At 40.8% G+C, this 19,302-nt stretch overlaps 1 protein-coding gene across 2 annotated transcripts in view; it reads right to left on the reverse strand.

The window, feature by feature from the left end:
* The window catches only part of LOC130927365 (E3 SUMO-protein ligase RanBP2-like), a 59,232-nt gene that overhangs the window by 19,897 nt on the left and 20,033 nt on the right, over positions 1-19,302 (reverse strand). Inside the window, exons 15-24 of one of the 2 annotated variants that reach the window (XM_057853141.1) lie at positions 18,877-19,008; positions 18,581-18,802; positions 18,402-18,485; positions 18,095-18,236; positions 17,887-17,969; positions 13,551-17,811; positions 8,993-9,154; positions 7,243-7,329; positions 6,991-7,166; positions 6,667-6,868 (exon numbers count right to left, since the gene is read on the reverse strand). In XM_057853141.1, the coding sequence (XP_057709124.1) occupies positions 6,667-6,868; positions 6,991-7,166; positions 7,243-7,329; positions 8,993-9,154; positions 13,551-17,811; positions 17,887-17,969; positions 18,095-18,236; positions 18,402-18,485; positions 18,581-18,802; positions 18,877-19,008 (5,551 nt within the window). Of the gene's footprint in view, positions 1-6,666; positions 6,869-6,990; positions 7,167-7,242; positions 7,330-8,992; positions 9,155-13,550; positions 17,812-17,886; positions 17,982-18,094; positions 18,237-18,401; positions 18,486-18,580; positions 18,803-18,876; positions 19,009-19,302 lie in introns of both variants that reach the window. The other variant, XM_057853140.1, reaches the window with a different exon arrangement.

A 19,302-nucleotide genomic window follows, 5' to 3' on the forward strand; every position in this document is an offset into this window, starting at 1 on the left:
TTTTGACCGATCTAAAGCTAGCGTCGCAAGCAAATTCATGTATTGGCCTATGGCTCCATCTAGTGACTTCTGGGTGTCAACACAAAAATTTTTTTATCTGCATGTTTTTGACTCGCCAAAGAAGCGATTGCATCAATAATCACGGAAAATGCATTATAAAACATCAGGTTTACAGCATATTAAAAATCATGATTTATAATGGGAGTCAATGAGCCAAAAAATGGCAAAATAACAAGAGTTTAGTGCAAATCTTCCCAGCCTGTTTGCAATAAGTTAGAAATTGCCTGATGGTGCCATTTCGAACTTCTACATGATTTAGTATCCTGCAGGAAATATCAGCTCCCTAGTGTATTTTTTCAAATGCTTTTTTTCCTTTTAAACACAGAAAAAAACGAAAAAAGCCAAAAAATGGACAAATAACACCCAGGGGTTAAGGATGTAAACAATGTTGACCCTTACGAGCAAGCCGAACACAAATGGAATAAAGATGTCGACAAGCTTCCACCACTACGCGAAATGGACATCGTGCTGTATTTAGTGTTTGGTGTAAGTTACTACACTCATCAGCAATTCCGAAACTACAAATCGCTACAAAGCTACGAACAGTTTTGCTGCGGATGGGTGCAGGACCTGCACATTATGACTGTAGCAAACGACAACAACATCGTTCTTGCAAAGGTATATGCAATGTGTGTTTACATTTCATTGTCATGAACATCTGAATTTGTGCTGTGCTGAGCTGTGATAGTTAAGTGACAAATCAATGCTGTGTTTTAGAAAACAGATTTGTTGCAGACAATGTAGCCCGCGTACAAATACTTTGCCACTATCTCACGGCAACATGTTACAGCTTTTTCATTTAGAAACGACAGGAATTATATCTTATGAAGACAATGCACATGTATTAGGCATGTGCCGGTATGATATTTTGACGGTACGATAACCGTGAGCGAAAATACCGCGGTTTCATGGTATCACGGTATTGCAATTATAGCTCCAAAAAATTTTGAGATGTATGGGTTAAATTTTTCCATTGAACAGGATTTTTTTTTTCCAGACAATAGTTGCAAATTGCAACATGAATATATTGTTAAAATAAATAAATTATCAATTCAAAAAATATTTTAAATAAAATTAAACTAAATATTGCTCAAGATTAGAGCAAGAACAAAATTATTTCTATAAAAAAGTAAAAACACTTCTGAATAAATTTTTTAAAAAATTTATACTGCATGACTTTTTTGGAGGGTGGAAAAGCTTAATTGAAGTTTTGCCATTTTCAGCCACTCTGTCAACTCTAGTCTACATGATGTCATGCCTTTGTGTTAAAAAGAACAAAGAATTCATAAGTTAGTTAAAAATGTATAAGTTAGTTAAAATGTCAAAAGTGTTGTGGAAAGGTCTCATCTAAAAAATAAAATAAAATAAAAACATTGGGAGTGAGACCTCCCCTTGATCCAGCGAACGTGGATTTGTGCTTAGGGCAAGATCACCTTTCCCCAATTAGCGATCTTTGACGCTATCACTTTTTCCCCTTCATTCGAGCGAATCAAGCTTGTTTTCTCACTCTGCGGCTGTCACACTCAACGAAGTTGCTCTCCCAGGTAAGCCTAGGCTAACAATCATCTTTGTAAGCTTTTAGTTAGTTTGTATATTGAATTTGTAAGGGAAACGTGTGTTTTGTTTTTGGCGAACTTTTTCCATGGTGCTAATCTGTTGAAGCTACTCACATGGAAACATCTAATTATACAACATTTTAAATGTATTCATTTTGTATATTACACTTACCACGATTTGAGAGCTCAATAAATTGAAGAACAGCACGCCTTATGTTTGGAGAATTTGTTTTTGGGTTAGCTGGCTGGCTAGCCGATAGCGTCACTTTCACACACAGCAACAAACGGGAGGGGGTGAGCGCTGCTGCGCCAAGCCGCTTCTGGCTGCATTTTTGACACAAGGAAAATAGCGAATACCGTACTACGGTCTGACGGAAAATTTTAGTGGTTTTGAAACCGCTACGTTTTCACACCACGGTAAACCGCGAAACCGGTAACCAGCACATGCCTAACATGTATGCATGCTAGTTGTTTAGCTGTAGCTATAGCTAACAACAGGCCAATTTAGGGCATAAAGTTACCGAAATTTGCGTAGACAAACGAAATTAACTTACCGGAGTGGAAGTGCATAGAGCAAACTCTGTGTGTAACTGGAGAATCAAACGTTATGCCCTTCCTTCTGATCGAGGTCACCCATGCCATTCTTCGACGTTTGGTAAGTTCAGATATGAGCTTTCCCTTGCCTTTTCTCCATGTAGGGATCCGGAAGAAACTCAATGGGGTTCTGTCGAGCTGTACATTCTCCTTTCTATTTGATCGGTTGTTGCAATTCTTTACCGAATAATAATTTCCAATCATTTTTAAAGAGCAACCTGAGTCGAAATGCCTCACTGTTTATGTTTCCCGGTGTTCTGACACCGAACTTCCTGCTTCCAACATGGCGATAGGGGCGGAAACCTCGCAGTGCCACATCATACGCTCGAGCCTAATAGCTAGTGTTACCCCCTTTGGCTGAAATAACTTCAGTGAGACACATTTTGTAGCCATCTACCAGTCTTTGACATCGGTCTGAAGAAAGCTCGCCACACTCCTCAACGCAGAATACTTTCAGCTGTGAGATGTTTTGAGGGGGTTCTTGCAAGTACAGCTCGTTTCAAGTCACCCCACAGCCTCTCAATGGGATTAAGATCTGGGCTTTGACTGCCATTTCAGGACTCCCCATTTCTTTTCAGCCAGTCCTTGGTGGATTTACTGGGATATTTTGGGTCATTGTTATGTTGCAGGGTCCAGTTTTGCTTCAGCTTTAATTTTTTGACAGATGATCTAACATGTTCCTCAAGCACCATCTGATACAAAATAGAATTCATGGTGAATTTTATGATGGTCAGCTGGACAGGTGGTGCTGCAGCAAAGCATCCGAAAACCATGACACCACCCCCTGAATGCTTCACAGCTGGTATGAGGTTCTTTTCCTGGAATGCTATATTGGGTTTACACCAGTGGTCGCGTTAACCGAATATTTTCCGCCGTTGACCGGTTTTTTAAAACGGTGACGGAAAAAAATGAAGTCCATCTGTCATTTTGACAGGTTGCAATTCACACCCCAGACCACAGGGTGGCGAGTGAGCATATTAATTAGCTATTGTCTCTCTTGATGCATGACGTCGTTGGCCTTACTCGGAAAAATGTCAAGGCAACTGAGTGTTTGCCTTGCACGGCCAGACTGTTCTCCCTGTATTTTTCAAACACAGAGAAAAGTCTGGGACCCAGCGCATTAACGGCCTCTCGAGTAGGTACAAAATCAATCGACAAATCAGATTTGTTTATTTGCGTGACGTGTTCTTCACGAGCAACGTCACTCTTGCGCGCCGAAAGTCGTCCCTACATCAACACGGATGGCGAACGGGAGAGCCGAGAATATGTTCCAATCCGCGGTAAATTCAGTTTTAAATGAGCTAAAACACATCGACACGAGTCACTGACAACAGTCTGTCTCGCGCTAGCCATGTTGAATTAACTCCGCTCTCCTCGTATGTTTACTTCCGCGCGCAAGTCCCTCGTCCTGCCCTCGTCGCTTTGCTAACGGCACGTCTGCCCGTTGCTGATTGGCGCACTCCGCTGTCTGTTTGCCTCTTGTTAAGCTTGTTCGGAGAGAATATTAATTAAAAATGAATGAAAACTAAATACTATTGAATGTGCCCTTATTATCATTTTAGAAATGTAAGTGACGGGTAAAAATAGATTATGACCGGATTTTTATGACACTGTCAGTCAAAATGACAGACAACGAAAAAGTCTAGCGCAACCTCTGGTTTACACCAAACATGTCCTCTATTCTGGTGTCCAAATAGTTCAGTTTTAGACTCATCTGTCCAAAGAACATTATTCCGGAAGTCCTGGTCTTTGTCTACATTCGCTCTGGCAAACTTCAGTCCGGCCTTCATGTTCTTCTTGGAGAGCAAACGTTTCCTCCTTGCATACCTTCCATGTAGGTTAAACTTTTGAACTGGACACATCAACAGTAGCAAGAGCCTGCAGTAGTTCCCGTGATGACATTTTAGGGTTTTGGGAGACTTTTTTTAAAATCTTGCGGTCTTCTCCCGGGTGAACTTGCTTGGACGGCCAAGCCTGGGCATGTTGGCAGTTGTTTTGAATGTACTTCACTTGTAGAATATTTTCTGGACAGTGGAATGGCTGATTTTATATTCTTTTGAGATCTTTTGAAATCCGTTACCAGACTCATAAGCGTCTACAATTTTCTTTCTGAAGGCCACAGAGAGCTCCTTTGATCTCACCATGGTGTTTTCTCTCACTTCAACAGTCAGGAGCACACCGAACTAAATGTAAGGTTTAAATAAGGCAAACCTCCTTTAAAACACTGGGTAAGAATATTTTGATCACGTGCACATGATGTGTTACACTTGTGTGATTTTAGCCATTTTAAAGCAGAAATGTGAAGTAATTTCATAACATGCCAAATAGGGTCACAATTAATGTAATTACACATTGTCCAACAAATAAAGCATTAAAAAATAATTTATATGTTGTATATTTGACAAAATAGTTGCGTTTCCGAAGTTCGAGCCTGAAAGGGGACGAACCCGGAATTGATACGTCACACCGGGAACAGCAATGGCAGCGCTCCATACATACGGCCGCCATACAAAGCCCTTCAAACATTGATTCAAACAGCGATATAAGCGATATATCGAGCGCAAGGGAGGAGATCCAAGTTTTTGAAGAGTTGGAGGAAGAAGAGGAGGTTGGAATTTTATGTTGGACCTAACATGTATTAGCCAGACGCTAATCAGGATGCAAACAATGTGCCTAGACTACCTGACATGGAATGGATACCAGACCCATCGAGATTACAAGATTGGTAAGATGTAGGCTGTTATTATTTTCATGATTTGAACATGCAGGCATTTGCACATAATTTTATGTTTTTGTCTATCTGATGACATTGTAAAAAAATTAAATCAGACCTCATGTTCATTTTGGCAGATCCGGCAGCTCTCGTGCATATAAAGTAATAATATAAAAACGTTGGGGGGAAAGAAGGAGATGAGTCGTTTATGGCTTTCTCCACTTTATTGTGGCAACAATAGGAAAACAAAATAATAGCGGACTGCCGCCACATTCGACCGCGTCCTCGCCTCCTACTACTCCAGCGTCTCTTAAACGGATCGTGCATAGTGTCTTGTGATGAGCTTTTTGTTTACAAATGAGCTAACAGTAAGAACACAGCTCGGGGCTCTCGTGAGGAAGTGGCGTCTAATGGCGTGAGGAAATGTAGTTTTTTCACACAAGTGAACAGATTACAAAGCACCACTTCAGTGTTGTCCAGAGACTACATTTCCCATGATTCACTGCGTGACCTGCGCGCTCGCTGATTCGCTGCCAGACATTAGAAGCAAAACGCTTGTTGTTGTCACCTGTCAGCGGCTCTCATACGTAAAACACAAACTAGAATGCTATCAAGCGATTACCGTGAAAGAAACGCCGAATCGTACAAATGCAATGCAATGATTGAAGCATGAAGGTGGAAATTCATAATACAAATACAAATAAATGTGCACAAACTCACCGGCGGTGTGTGTCTCTTACGGCTACGTGACCGTGAATTACCGCGACGCCGACCCACTTATATGCACATCCACACCCCTTTCCCGATTGACAGTGGATTAACCCTTTCGGACAAGATCAAAGATGACGCACAATTTAAACACGGTTAACCTAGCGAACGCAACAACAACTATGATCGGGGATTGCAACGAGTTAACTTTTGGCTAAAGTTGCTAGCTTACACTGTTCATTCCACAACAGTTGGCAGCTCTGCTTTGACAAAGTCATCAGTCATCTATCCAAAAATCACACTTAATTTTTGGCAAATCCTTGATCATAAGCAGACCGGTTAAGGAAGCAGGCATCTTCGAAGTGTTTGCAGCAGAGAACACTACTCGATGATGGCGTGAAATTCATTCGCTTCGTGCGAACGAAAGATGTCCATTTACGTGCCCTGCTATCCTTTGGCCACTCATACAACTTTTCGTTTGAGTGAGAACAAAACATCGCCACACACCGCCGTGGCATCTTACCGAGAAGCAATGCAAAAAACAATACTGTTCTATGGCGGACTTCCCCCGCACTTCTAGGTGTGACGTAATTTCCGAAGATTTCCGAAGATTGCCGAAGAAAAGCATTTTCGTTGTCAAGGGCGTTGCTATGGGTTAAACAAAGAATCTGGAAGGGTTGCCTTAAAAAAATAACGAAAATATGCTTATAACTGTTTAGCCATTGATATTATTCAAAAACATGGTTGGCCAACCTTACTTCACATTTCCGCTTTAAGTGGGATTTAATGTGGGGGTGTCCTAATTTATTCCTTAACAGAAATTGCCTTCATTTAAAATTACATTTTATAGAAAGTTATTAAAAAAAAAATCTGTTTTAATTGTTTAGTTCTACTACTTGAATCCCTCAAGATTGTTAAAAGTGATATTAAAAATCCATATGACCAAATATGTTAGAAAACACACAGGCTTCCATAGGGTGTCCTTATTTTTTCACATGGCTGTCAGGCACGTCTTATCAAAATACGCATATATACCTGTACTTGTAACAGCAGGGGCAGCAGAGGTCTCAGGCTTGGTGCTTGTTTTAGTTGAGAGGTTGATCGGAGAGCTGCTGCTTCTACTGCTGGGAACTAAGGCGCCTCCCTCAGTCCTGGACTTGCAGCTTGGGGAGGACTCCGATGCCAACCCTTCAGCAAGGCCACTGGATACCTTCTCAGATGTGTTTAAGTCAGCATCCTACAGTCATAAATGGGGCAATGTCACACGTGTCCATGTTTATGGACAAAAGTCCAAGGTCATACTGTCCGTGATTCTTAGATTTGATCATATACCAATATGATTTTTGACCATTTTCCTACCAGTTCCTGTTGGACCTTGCGGACCTCTGTCTCAAAGTCTGCCGCCTTGTCAGGATCCGGGTCACTGTCAGTAGTGCTCAGGCCACAAAAGAAGGTGGGTGGAAGTTGGAGGCTCTTGGCCTTCTCCTCTTCCTCGGGTGTTGCCTTTCTTTCCCAGACTACGTGGCAATCGGGATCTGGAGATCGGGCGCAAGCTCGAAATGTCAGTGAAATGAAAGCGCAATAAAAAGTACTGACTCACAATTCTCATACCATTAGCAGATGCAGTGTCTTTTCTTTCAAGTGCATCGGGGTAGAGTTTTCCATTCAAAGCTTTCACGGCTGACTCATAGTCCTCATCTACACAAAACGTTTTAGAACTGAAACAACCTCAAGATTGAACAATGAATTTTTGGCTACATTTCAAGCAGATGCTATTTCAGTATTTAAGTACACCGTAAAACTAATAATCACTAGTATACTGTTTATGTGTAGCGCTGGGCATCGAGCTCCGATGGGATCCGGGACTAACACTCAGATTCGCCCGGAACTGTTCGAATTTTTTTTATTTCGATTCCACGTTTCAATGCCCTGATCGCAGACCGGAAAAAATAGCTGCCGAACACCACGGAGAAGCCACAGTCTGTCTGTGCATTGAAACTTGATTTTAATTGTAGACACTGTGCAGCGGCGCTCAAAAGTTTGGCTAAACTTCACAAACAAACATGACCAGTCAACTGGTGGCCCCACGACCCAACCCCGGATTAAGCGGTAAATGATGGATGGATGGAATAGTACGAGAATAAGTTTTATTATTACGTCGGGCTAATGTAGCTATAGGAGCAGCTACATACTTTACGTAGCACATTGCCACCGCCGTTAAAATCAACGGTATTAAAAGCATCTTTCGTTTTACTATCAGTTTTACAAATAAGGAAAACATTATTTTGCCTCATCTACATTATAATAATCAAGAATTTATACTTATGCTAATCGTCGTAACTCCAAGCTAAGGTACATGTATGTAAAGTGCAGAGCAGCTCACAGCTACCTTACTCTGACGTAATATTTGCGTTTTTTTCTCATAGCAATAGTACAACTAATCTCGTAGTCCTTTAAAAAAAAAAATAAAAAATTAAATTGGCCATAATACTTCTTCGTATCAACGTGCATCATTAAGTTTTTTTCACGTACTTCACTACAGTGATACGTGACATTTATTTATCTACACTGCTGTGAGCACCAGCCACCAGCTGTTTTGTCTGAGAAGGACCCTGCTGCATGGTGGTGGAATGAAAGGAAGACTTATCCTTTGCTGTCAGATCTCGCTTTCTCATATTTGTGTGTTCAAGCCTCATTCACGGCCAGTGAACGTGTGTTCTCCACTGCTGGAGACACCATCTTTCCAGTACGTTCACGCTTACTGCCTGAAAAGGCAGATATGATCATTTTCCTCAACAAAAACGGTTTTTGATTTTATACTGTACCCGCTGCTAATCTGAACTGTTTTTTTGTTTGTTTGATATTCTGCACCAGGTTAGACCATTAGTGGGAGCTCAATAACATGTAAAAATGCCTGCAGCATAAGACACTCTAAAACATAGGCAAATGAATATGTGTGAATGTTTTCTCGTTGAGCTTTTGAAAAATAAACATCTTTGCGAAAGTGCACTCTTGTGGAAAGAAACTTCATCATGTTCAAGTTCAAAGACTGATATTTATAAACAAGTTAAAAATAGCCCTGTGAGAAATTCATAGCAAAGTTAATTGAAAGTTCATATAATTTAAAAACAATCGAGAAGTTAAGAAATTAATATAAACGAGGCAATTCTTTTTTACCCTCCCTATTAGCAGAATCGTTTGGAATTGGAATCGAAACGTGAAATCTGAATCGTAACCGTTCAAATTCAAACGATGCCCAACCATATTTATGTGTTCTACAGATAAGCATTATTTCTATTTTTAAGCTTTTGTCTGCATCATTGTTCAAATCTTGCTGTCCAAACTGACGCTGCGGTCTCACCGTCAGATTGATTGTCACTGATGTAGCCTGGTTCATTCTGGTAGCAGAAAAAGGTTAGAGGCAGCAGTAATTTCCTGGCTAAAGCAGCTTGCTCAGCAGTGGGTTCCCTGACATACACTATCTCCACCTCCGAATCCTCATCTGACCCACTACTGTTCAGTCCTGTGACAGACAAATTGAAGGAAAAATATATTAGTGATTGACATTATACGGAAATAAATCTGACTACAATTGACAAACAGTTGTTAGTTTTGCACACACAAATATGCACAGGAAAAATCACATGCCTCCAAACTCATGTGAGACTTATACGAGGATAACGTATGCACTGTATGCATACATGCCAGCAGAGTGGTTCTTATCAGGGACAGAGTACTCAAGAGTGTGAAATACTTTACCGTAACTCTGGAACTAATATCTGGAACTATAACTTAGCCTTATCTGGCACTTCCATTGCAAAAGCCACACAAGCCTGTGAATTCTATTTTGCACCATTGCTTGTCTTACAGGTACTGCACTGTAGTCTGAAGAAATAGGCACTGAGCTCATTGTTTAAAGAGCATTGTCTTTAAATAAAATCATTGCGCTTCATGCTCTTGCTGATAAGTATTTGAAGTGCCTAAATTCTAAACGGATTAGTGTTGACTACAATTGTACGTACAATGAATGAATTCAATCTGTCTGAAGAAATTAGGATGCTATGTTAAAACATTTCAAAATCTCAGTTAAATTTACTTGGGAAACGTAAATGATTATAAATAACATGCAAATTAGTTGCATTTCCCCCCAGTCTTTGCATCCAGGTTATTTTTTCCCCAAATAGTATCTACAATCCAGGTGACAGTTTAAAAGTGTTAAGGCAAACCATGGCCATTAAAGTAGCTAGACTTTCAAACAGAGTGCTGAAATGGCTTTGTCTTAACTTTTAAAAGGCTAAAATCCATTTCTAAAGAATGATGGGTTAACATGTACTAAGTGAAGAGGCCATTACCATTTAAGAAGTGGCCAAAAATTGTGGGGAAAGTCCAAATCATTGTTTTCATTTACTAATGGTGAAGTACAGTAATAACTCAGTCTGTAATTTTCTAGTCAAGAAAGCATATAGGGTACCAATCTTTCATGAAAAAAAAAAACTTCAAAACATTTGTAATTAGGGATGTCCCTGATCCGATCACGTGATCAAAAACTGGGCCATTATTTAGAGGATTGGAATCGGGTGAAAAGGATTGGGTTTTTAATTTTAATTTAAAAAAGCCAAAATAATGTAGGAATACAATGGCTTTGCCAAAATATTTACGTTTTATACTCTGTAACACTCCCGGAAAAAGTGGAAGAGAAACTACTGGAACATGTTCGGAACCTTTGTTCAAATAATAACCCCCCCCCCCCACACACACACACACAAAATACTGGTACATATTATATATATGGCGGAAAACACTCAGGTGACTTGAAGTTCCGCTCTGAGACCCCCAATTTGGCCAAATTTCAAAATTGTCCTATAGAGCCTACCCACGTACCACGTGCTCGCTGTATGGTTCCGCCCACTTGTCCGTCATTTTGACTCTGTATTAGCATTGTTTTCAATTGATGGCGGAATTTAAAATGCATTTCATGGAAGACCCGGTGCTTTCTGATGCCGCAAACTCACTGGATCTGTTGCATAAAAGGCGTTATGAGGAAAAGCTTCGTTCTATACAGTCGCCAGATCCATATTTGATGCCTAAATCGATCATTTTTGACCGGCTGCCTTCGCCGTCTCTGCCTGACCCTGATATTTACAACTTTCTTGTCCACACAAAATCAGCCTATTCTCACGAAAGTTTGAAAAACTTTAAGAGCTTCGAGGCTTATAAATGCTACGTTGCTGGTTGGGTGAAACAGGTCCTCGTACACGAAAATTCGGCAGGAATCTTGTGCTCGGAAGGTTAGTTACGAAATTTTCAATTTCAAATCTTTTGTTCTTGCTAACATCCACTGTCAAGTCTAATGTATTTCGTGTCATTTGTCAATGGAGCTAGGGCTTTTAATGTTTATATGGTTTAGCGATAGCACTCTGACTACATACATACGTGTATGTTGTCGGCGATTAGCCTAGCAATGATCTTAATTGTGGTTATTTGTCAGCCCCGTAGACGAGGCCAGTTTCTTTCACTTGGTACCAGCTAAATATTATTCAAAAAATAACGATGGTGGAAGAAAGGGAAGTCACAAACATCTTGAATTTGAAACTATGTCGTACTACGTCGTATGTTGTCGGCGATTAGCCTAGCAATGATCTTAATTGTGGTTGTCAGGCCAAAACCCTCTAAATATATATTAAATGCATCTTACCGGATATAAAATGACTAATACATAGTCTGTGGTGATTTTTTGGTGTCCAGTTTTCACGTCGAATTGCAGCCGTCCATTTCGCTCTCCTCTTTGGATCCCTCGGAATACGGTAAAACTTCTAGTCTCTCCTTCCATCTTCTCTGTTAGTGCAACCAACAGCCACACACGCCTTCACCATTTTGATTATTAATGTTAAGGAGCAGAAAAACACGCCGTAAATAGGAGAAATGTACGTAGCCGTAACAGGTTAACACTATGTTTTGACGGACAAGTGGGCGGAACCATACAGCGAGCACGTGGTACGTGGGTAGGCTCTATATGAATGTGTGATAAATCATTGGAAAGCTTAAAATCTCAATTTTCTGGGGGAAGAAAAAATTTGAACAAGAGGGCATTTAAAAAAAAAAAAAACATTTTAAACAGCAAAACCCTAACTGGAGGCGAGAGCACGCGAGAGCAGAATTACAGACGCCACGACTTTAACGAGATATTATCGCGTACCTGCCTTGTTTCGATCCAAAAACTCCACGTAGCATGTATCACTGAGTGTCAAGACACAGCTGTGAAGGGCCACAGCTGGATGGGGAGATTTTATGGGTGAAAAAATGTAATAGGATCGCGATGCAGAAATCGCAGACATCAAGGAGTGGTCGAGATTTTCTTTATCATATATTTACCTTTTTAAATGTTTTTTTTCTTTCTTTTTTTTTGTTTGGATAGATTATTTATCACCTAACATATCAGAGAACATCGGACAGTAACAAAAAAAATACAATTGAGCGATAGTTATGAGGTATATTATCCGTGACTTTTTTACAGAAGTCATTTTTTTCATTGTGAAGTAATTAAAAGTTTAAAATATGCTAGTGAATAATTTTTTAAAGTATATGAGACATTAATTAATGATTCTAAGCTACAAACGACAGTCATTTTGAACAAGAAATATAATTACCGTAATTTCCCGAATATAACGCGCACTTTTTTCCCCCAAAATGAACTTGTAAAAACATGGTGCGCATTATAAACGGGTAAATGGATGGAGACAGAAATATATATATACATATATATATATATATATATATATACATATATATATATATATAAATAAACCGATTTATTTTAATTGACACGGCCACGTTGTGTTGAAGAAACGTATGCGGCGACCCGTTGCCGCCCATTACTTACGTGACGTATTCTCATTTGTTTCGGTAATACTTCACTCTAATCGGCCGAATGATTTCGTCCGTGTTAAAGTCTGCTTTTTTCACTCTTCGTAAAGCATATTAATCTAATTTCTTGAACTCATTTGAGTCAACATTTATTGCAGCTCGAGCAACTCGGACCATAACAAACGTAACAACACACTTCCTGTGTGTGTCCGTCGGGAAACTCCAACCCAAATAACAATAGTTCCTATTGTTACTGTCGTGTTGACAGCGATGAGCTCTCTCGGATTTCCGACTTACGTTCTCACTTTCATTTTACCGTATCAATCCATGGAAGAAACATTTATTCATCATGATGAAACAAGCAAGTTATACAGCAGCCTTTAAAAGAAAAGTCACATCGGTTTTGTTTTCTCCTAGATTCTGGTAAGTTGGAGTTGTCAAATCATATTACCGTAAATATTGTCAATTTATGGTAATGTTTTGAACTACCAATGTGCTATGCTTGTGCTGTGTTTCACCAGTCAGTGAAATGACATTTCTGTATCTGTACACGAGCTTTGTTTTCTTGTATTCTTCTATTTATTGGTGCTAAAATTAGGGTGCGCGTTATCAATGGGTACAATAATTTCCCCTAGATTTACAAGTAAATTTGGGGTGCACATTATACACGGGTGCACCTTATATTCGGGAAATTACGTTACCTTCGTTTTATGGCTGGGTTGAAACAAGCGGTTGAGCGACGTCTGTAAACAGGGGTTTTCAGGGTAAAACGGACAAATTAAAAATAGTTTGGGGGTTTAATGCGCCATGAATCCTGCGATGGCAACATATAGACATTTTGTTCTATCAAACATAACAGTTGTTTTGGCTTAAAATAAAGCAGTTTCTTTATAAGAGGAGTGCAAGAGCAGAAACTGCTTTTTCAGTCTTGTCTGTCTTTTCCGCCATATATATATATATATCGGGACTCGGTATTGTCAGATTCTCAAAATCAGGTGACATATGCAATCGGGACATCCCTATTTGAAACATGTACATTTTTTGACTTAGCTTACCTTTCTGTGGAATTTTGAATGCCGGTGGTACAGAAGAGCCCATATTAGGCTGTGGAGAATCTTTAGCTTTCAGAATGGTTTCACAGTCACCACTGTCAGAGTTAGCTTTTGGACTGCCAAATATCTTCTGAAGACTGTCAGAGCTGAACACAAACTTGGGGGGCGACATCACTGACTGGGCAGGCTTGACTGCACCGTGAGACCCGGGTGATTTACTATCCATGAAAAGTTCCGTACGTTCCTTTGTGGTCTCCTCCAACACAGCAATTGCCGCTTTTCCACAGACAGTTGAAGCAGTTTTTGAAGAGTCTCCACTGTCCTGAGAAATGACGGTTGTCACAGGGGTCATCAGTTCCAGTTTCTCCTGCGCAATTTTGGCCTCATCAAAGACCTGCTTAAATGTGTTTGCAGTTTCCTGCAATTTGAACCTCACAGCCAGCTGCTCTACTTTACCCTCGCCTTCTTCTGCAAAGTCCAGTGCACTCCACACCCAAGCTTTCTCTGCACCCTTCATTGGTTCTAGCTTCATGGCTGCTGTAATCCATTGGTTAGCACAGATCTTGAGTACCTGGTCTCGCCTCATAATTAACCTCACCCGTTTTGTGCTATAATTTTGGGATATTTTGAGCTCTCCAATTCCTCTCTCCTTCCACTGACTCGTTTCTTTATCGTACCGATACAGTTTGGCTCTGTGACAGAAGACTGCTTGTTCATTTTCTTCACCTGTGGAAATCTCTACCAGGTCAGGCAGAGGAACAACAGGCTCAAAGTACAGACCATCCCTCTCCTCGTCCTGGGTCACATCTTGCTCATCGTCTGTGCCTACTGAGGATTGGCTACGGTTAAGCTTAGTAGGAGACTTAGCAGGGCTTATGCCAGGTTGGAAGCTGAAACTGAAGCCACCCATGGACTCCCCAAAGCGGAAAAGATTCTTTCTTAGTGGGCTGTTGGCAAGTGGAGCAGCATACACTGTTGAATCAACAGAGTCTTCCAAAGCCTCTTCTCTTAGGTCATAATTATCCCACTCTAAGGTAGGGCCAGTAGTTTCGTTGTGGGGCTTGATTAATAACTTTGAGATTGTTTTGACTTTAGCAGATGCAAGCTGACTGTCGTCGTCACTGATTTTAGTTTTTTCATCTGTTAAAAAAGATTTCATTTCTTTCAAACCAGACTTCATTTCTTCAGCCTTTTGAATCAGATGTGCAGTTTTGCCCGTGTCAACCAGTTTGTGTGGAGTTTGCAGGGGGATGTCCAAGAGAAGTCTCTGACATTCTTCAAACTTAGCCTTGAATTCCTCAGCGAGTTCTGGAGTTTTAAACTTAGCGGCCAACTGCTCAGGTTTGGCATCGCCATCGGAGAAATCATTGGCCATCCAGATCCATGACCTATCGGAGCCTGCAAGAGGTTTGAGATTCATGGTGGTAGTGATCCAGTGGTTGGCACACACCTTTAGAACTTGCTCTCTTCTCATCAGAACCCTAAGTCTGCCATTTGAGTTATTTTTCAATAATTTCAGGATTCCCACCCCCCGTTCTTTCCACTGACTTGCGTTTGCATCAAATCGGAAGAGTTTCACACGCTGGGAATATAGAACCTCCTCATCCTCCTCCCCTGTGACGAGCTCCACTTTCTCAGGCATTTGAACCACTGGTTCAAACTGGATATCATCATTTTCTTCAGTTTTATACATATCATCTTCCCCTTGCTCATTTGTGGTGTTTGTCTTGATGGGCGTTGATGAGAAGACCTGCTCTCCAGCACCAGAGAAACCTTTAAAACCTGGGTCCTTCTGGCCAAATTGAAAGTCTCCAGCAGATGACTTTGCCAGGTCTGCAAAACTAAAGGCATTTGTTTTCCCAGATATTAACGGATTTGACTCAAGCTCTTGATTGACTTCTAGGGGAGTCAAATCATTTTGCTTCACTTTGTGTTTATCAGCAATGCTTTTAAGAAAGCCGGAGGCTGAACCTGTGGCCAACTGGTCAGTTGGAGTTGAGATAGCAGTTTCATCTTTTGCAGGAATTCCAAACGTAAAGCCACCTGAAGGCATGGGCATTGAGAACGAAAATCCAGAAGAGCTTGTTGCAGTTGGAGCAGACTGGGGAGCTTCAAACTTAAAAGACGCAGCAGAAGTTTCAGTTTTTTGGCCAAACTGAAATGAACTACTAGCTCCAAAAGGCGTAGTGAAACCAGTTCCAGTCGGTTGGCCTGATGAAGACTTCACTCCAAAGCTGAAGGTAGAGGGGGAGGCTGATGACGTAGAACTACTTGTACTTTTCGCATTGGGATTTGGCGTCTGGCAGGCTACACATTTAGTGCTGGCAGAGTCATTTCTCACCGAGCAGGTGTCACAATCCCATTGACCATCTTTCTTAGAGAAGAGGGCTTGTAAAGTTGATTTACCCGTCTGACCATCTTTTGTTGCTAAACCTGAAACTGGTACCGTAGATAAACTTACAACGGGAGCTCCCTCTTTTGATTTAGTGCCAAGTTTGGGATTTGTACAGGAAATACAATTCGCCGCATCAGCTTCATTTCTTACATTACATTTACCGCACTCCCACTGATCTGGTTTCTTTGTGAATTGCGTGCCAAAATCAGGACTCACAACAGATTCCGAATTCTTGCTTGCAGACTCACTTTGCTTTACTGTAGTGTCAGCAACTTTAACAGAACTTGTGCCAAACGTAAAAGATGAAGGGGATGAAGTTCCAAAAGCACTAAATCCAGGAAAGGTGGAGCTAGAACTGCTGGTTTTCGAGTCACTTGTCCCAAATTTGAAAGTGTCACTTGTCCCAAATTTGAAAGAAAAGGGACTACCTTTCGTTTCATTTTCAGCCCCTACATCTGATGTCGTAGAGGAATTGGGATTGGCGCTTTGACAAGAAACGCAGCGGACATCCTTTGACTTATTTCGCACATAGCATGCTGCACAATCCCATTCACCTTCTTTTAAACCAAACTTTGCTTTCAAACTTTCAAATGGTTTAGAGGGTGTCGGGCTGTCAGCTTTCTTCTCATCTTGTTTCTCTTTTGAACTCACCACAATGCTTTGAGCTTCTTCAAACTTACTCTTAAACAACAACGCCTCATCGGCTGTTTTGAAGCGAATGGCTAGTTGCTCAGGCTTTGCAGTTTCATCTGCATAATCAACGGCATTCCAAACCCAAGATTTATCAGAACCAGCATTTGATTTTAGTTTCATATCAGTGGTTAAGTAGTGATTAGCACATACCTTGAGGACCTGCTCACGTCTCATTAACAGTCGAACCTTTGCCGTAGTGGTGTGTTTTAGGATTTTAACATTGCCAATGCCCCGTTCCTTCCACTCTTTTGTCTCTGTGTCAAATCTATACAGCTTCGCTCGATTGCAATACAACTCCTCTTCATCTTCCTCCCCTGTTCTCACATCAACCTTCTCGGGAAGGGGTACAATGGGTTCAAAGTGAGGTCCATCATCATCCTCTTCCTCCTCCTCTTCCTCTTCAGCATGTGTGCTATCATTGTCACTATCTGCTGCGTTTTCATCTTCTGGTACAGACTTGGCAATACCAAATGATGGTTTGGTAACATCTCCAAATTTAAATGGTTGCTCCACTTTTCCAAACAGACCCAAAGGACCTGTGCTTTGTGCTGTATTGGCAAATGAGAAGCCGGATGAATTTTTATTGCCAAAAGTAAAAATATTTGTTTGGTTTGTTTTCTCTTGAGGAGCTGGCTTCTCCGGTAAAGTATCGGTTTTAGTTGGGAGATCTGATGTAAGAAGGCCGAGCAAACTTTCACTGTGCTTTGTTTGGGATGCTGAGAAAGTGAAATCTCCATCGTTTGATTTAAAGTTGGAGTTGAATTTAAAGGCAGCTGGCGGTGTTGACTGGGAAACTGTGCTTGCTCCAAATCTAGGGACTTTGGGTACTTCAGGAGGTGCCTGCTGGTTAAAGGAAAGCTTTCCAAGATCCATTGTTTTCCCGTCAATGTTCTTTGGTGGCTGAGCAGAGTTTATAGATGGTTTGGTGAAATAACCGGGTTCTGGAAGAGGGGGGTTTGTAGTTTGGTGAGTAACACTCTGTCCATAATATTCATCACTATATGGGGACAGGAGGCTGGTTGCTTGCGATTCAAATCGAAGAGGGGCAGCAAAGTTCTGTTCTTGAGGAGGATACACACAGGAAGAGGCGCTTTGCATTGGTGGAGTATGGGTCGGTGGCTGATAAGCGTACATATGCTGCTGCGGTGGCATTCGGTTCATACCGTACATTGGACCCTGTGTAAAACAATGAAAAAAGTTTTTCCCAGGATGTTAAGATTATTGAAACAAATGACACAATGCTTAGATTACCTTTGTGGGGGTTGCGTTTGCAGCTGTGCGCAGGAGATACTGAGAGTTGTATGCTGGAGACTGATTGTAGTATCCTGAAGGACCTGTAGTGGAAACTTGAACAGCAATGGCCATACATGAAGAGTATATTTCCACGAACCAGTTTCATGTTAATGTTATCTTTAGACAAACATAAGTAATATTTTTCTGTTCAAAATTGTACACTGACCTGTAAGGGGGGCCCCATGGTAGGACTGCATAGGAGTGAAAGACTCTTGTAGCCCCTCAGCGCCATAACTCTCATGATACATCTTGTGATGGGGGGAGCTCACTTTAGCTGAAGAATTCTGTCTCAAGTCATGGACCTCATTCTGCACCACGAAAAAGACTCATGACTTAATTTGATGCATCGAAAGCTCTTTTTAAATACAAAAAAAATGAACAAATTACATTACAATGTCCTAGACAAAGGAGTCATGTGTATTCAATGTAACTTACATATATTACATTCATTTTAAATAATCTCATAGGCTGACCTTAAGGGCTTCAACTTGCTGACACAGCATTTGGAGAAGACTTTTCTGGTCCTCCACCCAGTGGGGTGGTGTTTTAGGAGAAATCTGAAACATGAATTTAAAATTGTAAAACAACTTTTTTAACCATGAAACAAATACTCATTACAGTATTAAAATGTTATAGATCAACTAATACCTACCAGGTGTCTTTTGGAAGGAGAGACAATGCTTTTGTTAGGTGAGGGAGACGAAAACTTGAGGTGGGAGATTGTCGCACTGATATCTGCAGGATACGCGGGGCTTGAATGGAGTGGTCCAATACGACCATTATTCTTCTCCTCGTCATCATCATCTCCACTATCACCAAGTTGCTGGTTCACCTCATTTAGAAGGTCCACAATTTCCTCCATGGTTACTGGAAGCTGGAATGCAATACAAGGGAAATGGTTTCAAGTTGTCACAGTTTATAAACCACAAGCGGTCTCAGAAGTCTTACTTTTTCCACTTCATCTGCATTGGCATTGTAGATCTTTGAGAGGTAAACCCTGAATTTCTTCAGGAAAGTGATGCACCTATCCTGTGTTTCTTCAACCCCGTTGCTGGCCTCTTCAGAGAGCCGTTGGTATATCTTTCACAACATTATACAGTCATGTTAACAAGCATCACAATGGTATCAATGTATAGAAATACAATTAATCATGTGGTCTACAGTATGTTTATGAAATGGCTAAACCTGAAATTATTATCATTAAAAAATATATCCGAATACATTTGAACTCAAACTCTTTTGCCCCGAGTAAACGTAGGGCCATTATATCGGCCAACCCATATAAATATTTAACTCATAGGTTGACATTAATTGCGTTATTTTGACTGGAGGGGCCGACAGGGATCATATCTAGGTTTAAAAAACATCTAGGTT

The sequence above is a fragment of the Corythoichthys intestinalis genome, chromosome 12 (assembly GCF_030265065.1).
Source record: "Corythoichthys intestinalis isolate RoL2023-P3 chromosome 12, ASM3026506v1, whole genome shotgun sequence".
NCBI lineage: Eukaryota > Metazoa > Chordata > Actinopteri > Syngnathiformes > Syngnathidae > Corythoichthys > Corythoichthys intestinalis.